This window comes from Nesoenas mayeri, assembly GCF_963082525.1.
Source record: "Nesoenas mayeri genome assembly, chromosome: 11".
Classification (NCBI taxonomy): domain Eukaryota; kingdom Metazoa; phylum Chordata; class Aves; order Columbiformes; family Columbidae; genus Nesoenas; species Nesoenas mayeri.
Window position 1 is genome coordinate 2100439 of NC_137563.1, and position 8555 is coordinate 2108993.

Genomic DNA, 8555 nt, shown 5'->3' on the forward strand with positions numbered 1-8555 from the left:
TCCCGGGAAGGGGCGCGGGGTGTCCCGGGAAGGGGCGAAGGGGTGTCCCGGGAAGAGGTGCGGGGTGTCCCGGGAAGGGGTGCAGGGTGTCCCAGGAAGGGGCCCAGGGGGTGTCCCGGGGAGAGCGGCTGGTGTGCGGGAGGCGGGAGGGTGGATGCGGGGACGGACCGGGCGCGGCCCCCACGTGACCCTCCCGGGCCTCGCGCCGGCCGCCGCCTCCCGCGCTCAGAGCGGCCGGGATGCGAGCGGGAGCGCGGCGGGCGCTGCTGCTGCTGCTGCTGGCGCTGGGGGCCGGGGCTGCGGCTGCAGGTACGGGGATGAGGGGCGGGATGGGGCCGGGGCTGCAGGTACGGGGATGAGGGGCGGGATGGGGCCGGGGCTGCAGGTACGGGGATGAGGGGCGGGATGGGGCCGGGGCTGCAGGTACGGGGATGAGGGGCGGAATGGGGCCGGGGCTGCCCGCACGGCGCTGATGCCCGCACGGCGCTGATGCCCGCACGGCGCTGCCGCCCGCACCTACAGGGGTGAGCTGCGCGATTGGCTTCACCCCCTTCCCGGGCGCGCAACACTCCCGCACTTTTATGAGCGCTGCTGCAGCTGTGCTTGCGCCTAAATGAAAAATAGACCCATTGGAAAGGCAGGCAGCCGCTGCTCCAGTTGTAGTTCTAATCCACAGAACTCCAGCCTGAAAAACGGAAAGGTGTTAGGATGCGTAACGCCTTTATATTCAATTTTCAGAAAACCGGACGGGCTGTGTCCTGCCTTCTTCGGAGTTCCCTGAAGGATTTTTTACACCGCAGGAGAGAAGAGATGGAGGAATTGTTATCTATTTCATAATTATACTTTACATGTTTCTGGCCGTGTCCATTGTGTGCGATGATTACTTCCTGCCTTCTCTAGAGATCATCAGTGAATGTAAGTGAACATCCTCATCTTTTTCCTGTGTAACTAAGCAGTTTGGTGCGGAACATTCTCTTTGAAAAAGCGTCAGAGCGCTCTGGAGACAAAACTAAAGAAGTTTCAGAGTCTCGGTGCGTAGTCAGACTTATCAATGCAATATGGAATTTGACACAATGTATCAGTTCTATTGATAAAAACGTGCTCTGATTACACTGCACAGGCATTCATTTAAAATTTGTTTTCCACATCCCTGAAGGAAAACCTTAAAACTTCCTCAGTTTTAACTGAACTGACAATGTAACTTTGTGGTCACTATGTGCAATTACTGGCAAAAACAACAAAGGGAGTATGGGGGAAACACGAAGCCAAAACTCTCCCCATGTTAAACCATGGGAGTGAAGCACCTTGCTCGTTTCTGTGTTTCTCCCAAAGTAGCGAACAAGTATCAGAACGAGCTACTGTTTGAATGTTGAAGGTATAAAAGAGGAGGGAAAGGAGTGTAGCGGGGTTACAGCAGTTCTGTGAAATCTAATCAACCTGTGATAATTCCCGGGGCTTCAGCAGAGCACTGAATTACCGAGATGGTCTTGGCTGAGAGTTCAGCTTTTAATTGCCAAGAATTATAAAAATGCCCCAGGGAAACTCATTCCTGAGCACTGGAAAATATTCTCCAAAGCAGAACACTTACAGAAAATATAACCTTAAACATTGCTGGAGAACTATGTTTTGATTGTTGATAATAAAGATGCGTTTGTCCGAGTTCTTCCACAGTTAGCCCTATGTCCGTGTTCTTAGCGTGGAGAACCTGATCCACAGAGTTACATTTCAGGAACAGTCAACTTACCAGAACAGAAATCTCATTTCATTCAAGCACGACACAGACTCCTACGCTGTCCAGGCAAAGTGAGAATTTGATTTTAAGATCCCAGCACCAGTTTGAATTTAGTGCTTCTGGTAGGAGCAGACACGGTAGCATGGATTTCCCTGGAAGACAGACAGACTTGACACGGATCACGTAGCAATATCACGCTAACGTCCAAGGAATGTCCTCACAACTATTTCAGTTAGTTTCTGTAATAAAGTTAGAAATAAATTATCCTCAAAACTAAGGCCGTGTTTTCAATATATTATTTTACCAATTTCAAATAAATGCATTAACTGTATGAAAGGAAGCAAAGTTTGTTCTATTAAACTGTAGTAGCTTCTAACATTATATACTAATACAAGTAAAGGGTACAGACTACTGATTTAAGCAATTCTTTTGCTCTATCCTCAGGCCTTGGCCTCTCTCAAGATGTTGCTGGAGCAACATTTATGGCAGCTGGAAGCTCCGCTCCAGAGCTTGTTACTGCTTTTCTAGGTAAGAGATGTACTTTGGACTCCTCAGAATCCAGAATTCCTTTCCTGGCGTGTCGAACCAAAACGTACCAGAGTGGTTTTCCTTACAGGAGTCTTTGTGACAAAGGGAGATATCGGCATCAGCACTATCCTTGGATCAGCAATCTATAATCTTCTTGGTATTTGTGCAGCGTGTGGGCTGCTTTCCAGCGTGGTATGTATCAACTCCCATAGTTCTGCTCCTAAGAGCCAGTTACCCGTTCTGATTCGACAACAAAAGCCAAGAGAGACTTACTATGACAACTGCCAAGTTTATTATTTAGTAGCAAAACCTGCAAGTAATCAGTTTTAAGACAACTTGCTATGAAAGTTTTTAAAAACACTAACTTGTTAAATATCATACTTAAGTCATTCCTAAGAATCTTAAATTTTTACATAATATAGAAACAACATATCGATGCAGCATTTACAGCACTTAGTGAAAGTATTACAGACGAGTTTAAGGGAAGTCAATGAATCTGTGATCTGCAGGTCTCGAGGCTATCCTGTTGGCCGCTGTTCAGAGACTGCCTGGCATATACAGTGAGTGTGGCGGCGGTCCTGGCGATGATATCCGACAACACCATTCACTGGTAAGAGCACAGGTAGTGTTGAACTCATGTTGACTGGAGATCAGTGAGACAGTATCTTGGAAACAAGCAAGCCAACCCAAACTTCAAGTGGCCTGAACTGCCATTCACTAACAGAAATAAACATCCTGTTGGCTTTAAAAAACGTAGAAAGTCACGATGCTTGTAAAGATTATTACCTAAACAAGCAAAACCTGCACGTTTGTAAAGTTTGATCTGCATAGGTTTGTCTGTACGGACTTCACAATTTCTATTAACTGTTTAGCACAGCAATTAGTCTTCATGCTTTACTCCTTTTGAGCCTTGCCTTTGATAGCATCGCCATTGAGAAAACCATGTCAGCCAGAAGCAGAGCATGAGCTTCTGATGTTTTAACTCCCTTCTGTTAACACTGACTCTCCTGTTGCCTCAACAAGTCGGCCAGGTCCAGCATGAGCTCCCTGAACTTCCTAACTCAAAGCAGCACATACGATCCCCCTCTTGAACCACGACAGGAAGCGTCAGGAAGATGTTCAGTCAGTAAGACCCCCTGGAAAACATGCAGCTATACAACACACAAACGAGAACCTGCGGGGAGGGCAATTAATCAAACTGCTGAAAGACATGGGGACACCAGCCACGCAACTGCAAATAGCTGCTTTTGTGTTTTCCTTTTGCTACTCATGCAAATTTTCTCTCTCACCTTATGGCAGCCAGCTTAATGAGTTAAATAGTTGGGCTTTTTTTATATTACACATTACGTAAAAATCTATTTTTCATTCTAGGTATGAAAGTGCATCCTTATTATTGATATACGGGTGTTATATTCTGGTACTATGTTTTGACATTAAAATCAACCAATACCTCATGAAAAAGTTCAGTCCCTGCTGTGCCTGTTTTACAAAAGCTATGGAAGCGAACACGGAGCAGCAGCCACTGGTTGGATGGAGGGAGGAGAGTGGACCCCTAATTCCTCAACGGTCAAGAACAGACAGCGGGATTTTTCAAGATGAGCAGGACTACGCTCAACTTTCAACAAGCCTGCACGGGCTCCATGAAATCTCTGAAGGTACAAGTATTATTACTGTTGTCTCTAGCACTCTGCATGCCCGTCTGCATCAGTTCTAACAAGGGGGAGATTCTGGGATATTATTAGGATTTTGCTCACAAAGGAACTCCAGCATAGTATTTAAGTAACGCATTATTCTCCCCAGGAATATAGCATTAAGGAAAAGCAGAGTGGTGGCATTTATAGGAAGTGAGCTGCTAGGATAGTTGCTCATTTGTGTTATATTAGAACAACAGATTTCCATCGGCCTGTGCTGGGCATGTTTTTAACTTCCCAGCAACACTGCTTGTAAAAAGCAGCATCGGCCCAAAGACACACTGCTACTGTACTAATATACACTGTTTTGTTATGACAGCGGCAGGTTCATAGTCCATAAAGGAACAGCTATGGTGTGGCTGCAGATCATTAATTTCCCCTTCACTTAAGCAAGAACCAGCGGTTGGCGCTTACTCTTGGTACAAGTTTTGTGTAAATCGTTATAGAGAAGTTCATTTTTCATCCACTTTAGTTCTCTCCTAGTGACACGGTAATAACACTTGACCTCAGAGTTCAGTCCAGTCTGATGTAGGTACTGGGTAAGACACAAGTAGAGGCCAGTAACACAACTGTATGCTATGGATTCAAACTTCATGCTACAATTTAAAATAGATACTTTTCCTTCAACAGATCATCCCAGTGTCTTCACCATGCCCGAGGCAGATATGAAGAGAGTTTTGTGGGTGTTATCCCTTCCCATTATTACACTACTCTATTTGACTGTACCAGATTGCAGAAGACAGTTTTGGAGGAACTGGTTCATGGTGACATTTTTAGTTTCAGCAGCATGGATTTCTGCAATAACTTATGTTCTTGTATGGATGGTAACAATAGTAGGTAGGTACCAAAACTGCTGCTGCTATACAGAATCAACCAATCGAGAATCACTGAAAAAAAGAGTTTTCTCCCTGTGAAACGTTTTCATTTCCACAATTAACAGTCAGTTTAGCAACACATACTTTGCTGTAAGAAAACGACAAACAAAACCAACAAAAGCTTATGTCTGACTGCTTAGTTTGCCACTTTCTTCCACCTAACGAAAACCACTTTAGAGTTCAGCTGTGTCAGACTGCTTACCATCATCTGAATTACAATTTGGTCACATAGCTGTAAAAGATGCATTATCTCTAGACCTGCATTTTTTCCCTAACACTATAGTGAGAGTTTGGCCATAAATTAACTGCCCCTCCCCCCAATTTTTGTACTATTTCAACTATAGCATCATGCATTAATTAATTCAGGGAGAGTATGTGGGTATGTACACCTCTTAGAAATCTGCATCATAAAGTGAACTAGTAGAAGAATTGCATTTAAGTGAGAGAAGGGATATGGACCTGTGGGTAAAACGTTCTTTTAAAAATATCTTATGGTATTAATAAGTCCTATTTCAGTGTTTCTCCAGTCAGCTTGAGAAAAACCCAGTTTTTCATCTTAGGAACAAGCATAAAACAAACCTCTGAACAAGAAAGAAATGTTACAAAGCCTGCCATTTCCACATTATAGCTCACTAATCCTACTCAAGTATTCTGCTAGTTCAGCATCCTAAACTTGTTTTCAACTTCAGTTCAATGAATAACTCCTTGTTCCGTGCAGAAACAGACCTACACATTTGGTAAACCTGGGAGAAATTACTAGTAATTGCTGGATATAACACCCACCACATTTACTCCACGATCGAATCATTTTCCACTTGTACCTAAGGGTTTACTGTCTGAATGCTGGAAGCCTTTGAAACAGGATTCAAACGACCTACTGCTGTTCTGCTAGACAGAGCATCATTCATATGAAGGCAGGTAGGCTGGGGATTCAGTGTAGCAGTTACTCCACCTTGGAGAGCCATCCCCCACTACTTCTAGGTCTAAGTGTTCTATTTACATGTCAAAACACTAAACATCACACACATTCTATTTAAGTCCCAGTTCCTTCATGAAGGGTGACTCCTCTATCATTACAGAAATAGCCTGTCAGAATGGCACAAAGGGGTCACAGCTGGGGACTCAGTTTTGATGGTCAAGAACAAACCTAACTCGGTACACCTTTCTGGTACTTAGTAAAGAAAATTTGACTACTTATAGCAAGAGTTTGCTACTGAGACACAGAATTATCTAAAGTCTAGAAAAATAAGATCATTCTCTCTTTATGGTCAGTTGCCAGAAAAAAAAAAAAACCACCCTATACATTAAATAGAGGATAAATCTATCTAATAAAAACAACAAATTAGATTCACCTGAGTTTAGATTCTATCCTATAACCTTCAGAGGGCTAGAAACTATGGTTCAGTACCTAAGGCTGGTTCACTCATATTTCACCTTGGTTTGCTTGGCATAACCATTACTTTCCAGCCTGGATGGTTTATAAAAGCTGAACTTCTTGGTCCCTCATCCTACAAATCTCTTACATTAGGAGTGATTGAAGAATAAATACCAGTACAAATTCTGCAACAGGATCACGTTAGTCCCTCTGAACCAACAAATAGTTTCAAACATAAATGTAGTGGGCTGGTGCAGACTAAGCTGGTACCTACTAGGCCAGCACTGCTCACCTACCTTAATTTAAGACTGTTCCCATTCATGTCCAAAAATTGCCAATAAGATTTCAGATTTCAAACAAACAAAGAAAAAGATACTTCTCAGTGAACAACAATTTCAAGAAAAACTAATTACTTAATAATTTGAATAGACGGATTAGATAATTCATCATATTGATGCTTGTGAATTGTACACTGCTGAAACAGTTTTGAAGAGCTGAATCCTTGTATTTTGAGATATTAATAGGTTTACAGGATATGTGGGGCCAAAAAAGAAAAGTAGGGGAAAAATAAGGTGCTGCTTTAGTAACAATTTAAAACTCTTCTTAATTGACAGCAGCATTTACCTAAAGAAACTCACACTTCTAAAGGATTCCTTGCACCTACAAGTCATTTAGAAATTCTGCATTTTGATTCTTCCAACTCAAATAAAAGAACTTTCTAATTGGAGTGAAATACTAAAGCCATGTAGTTTAGTATTGTAATGATCTTAATGAGGCTCTTCCCCAAGAAATACAGGTGCTTTTTCCCCCTCCCACTTTAAAGAGGGTGATTATAACAGTTATTGCTTCATGAGACTTTTGAGCACTAACAATGAGATGCCTAAAAACACAGAAGACTCCTATATTTTCTAGAAGTTGAGGAAAATAAAAGGAGTAAGTTGTTAGATACTTAAAATTCTACTGTATCTGAAAGAAAAAAGCCTGTAATTGGTGTTGTCTTGACCACTGGAGACATTCTACTCAGGTCTTTGAGAAACTCGTTAAGTAAGATGGTTACTATACTCCAATTCCTTTTTCATTCGATTGAAGACCAAAGACAGGATGATATTTTGTTGTTACTGGTTTTAACTACTTTATGGTTCGGTTACTTCATATTCAGTCATCTGATGGATTCCTTTTGAAACTACCGTATGATTACTTAATCCTTTCTCCAGCAAACAAAGCCCAAAGCAGCTTCTTTGGATGAAACTTAAACTAACACCACACTTGCATTTTCTACCGTTATTTATCAACTGCAGGTGAAACACTGGCAATTCCAGAATCAGTAATGGGTCTCACATTACTAGCAGCAGGAACAAGCGTACCAGATACAGTCGCAAGTGTGCTGGTGGCTCGGAAAGGTAAAGATTTTAGTATTCTGGCTCATTCCAAGGTACTAACAAAAGAACTGTAGTCAACGTTTCCAGAAATTCATGGAGTAGCTTCAAAATTTTTGCTCCAGATTCTAGAGCTGAAGTTTATTACTAATAAATACATAGCTTACCTGAAGAAGCTGTGGCTCAGGCATTTAAAAAGCCCTCAGTATTTCAGAGAAGTGTTCTAGATTGGTTTGATCTGTTGTTGGCCAAGCGTTAACAGTTCTACTGCAAAACACAACTGTAGGTCTTGGTATTTTAAACACGACTGGAATTGATGATAGCCCGTCTAGCTTATTTTAAGTGCAACTACGCAGATGCTGGTGATGTAGGGACTTATTTTTATGCTTGTGATACCCAAAAGCACGTTCTGTAGAATCACGACTATAGTTCTTTCAATGAAAAGGGCGCTCTGTGAGAAACTGAGGGCTCACATTTTGTTCCTCCAAAACAGTCTGGCAATTTCATACAACACAATTAAGCAGACTTGTCTGTATTTCTTCTTTTCCAGGAAACGGAGATATGGCTATGTCTAACATTGTGGGATCCAACGTATTTGATATGCTGTGTTTGGGAATACCTTGGTTTATAAAAACTGCCTTCATGAATACGTCAGGACCCATAGAAGTGAACAGCAGTGGTTTGACATACACAGCCATTTCTCTCGTCTGTTCTGTCGTTTTTATTTTGCTGGCAGTTCACCTCAACGGCTGGAAAATAGATAAAAAACTGGGAGCAATTTGCCTTGTACTGTACTTAGTATTTACTACATTATCAATTTTATATGAACTTGGCATCATAGGGAACAATCCTACGAGGGTCTGTGGTAACTAGTTTTAATCGGTGATTATACTGATGAAAAGAATAAAAGCAGGAGAGAAAGATCAGTTTCTTCATTTAGTCAAAATAAAACAAAATAATTCAAAACTCCCATTGGGC

The 8555-nt window shown here is 42.1% G+C and overlaps 1 protein-coding gene across 1 annotated transcript; it reads left to right on the forward strand.

Annotated features, from left to right (window-relative positions):
- Positions 1-239: 239 nt before the first annotated feature.
- On the forward strand, positions 240-8494 carry SLC24A5 (solute carrier family 24 member 5; the record flags this gene model as incomplete). The annotated part of the gene is made up of 9 exons (XM_080351196.1): positions 240-309; positions 739-915; positions 2177-2260; positions 2349-2452; positions 2770-2870; positions 3632-3915; positions 4582-4788; positions 7500-7601; positions 8128-8494. 9 exons carry the CDS (start codon positions 240-242, stop codon positions 8448-8450), a joined length of 1452 nt encoding a protein of 483 aa, XP_080207322.1. The 3' UTR covers positions 8451-8494.
- Between the last annotated feature and the right edge of the window lie 61 nt (positions 8495-8555).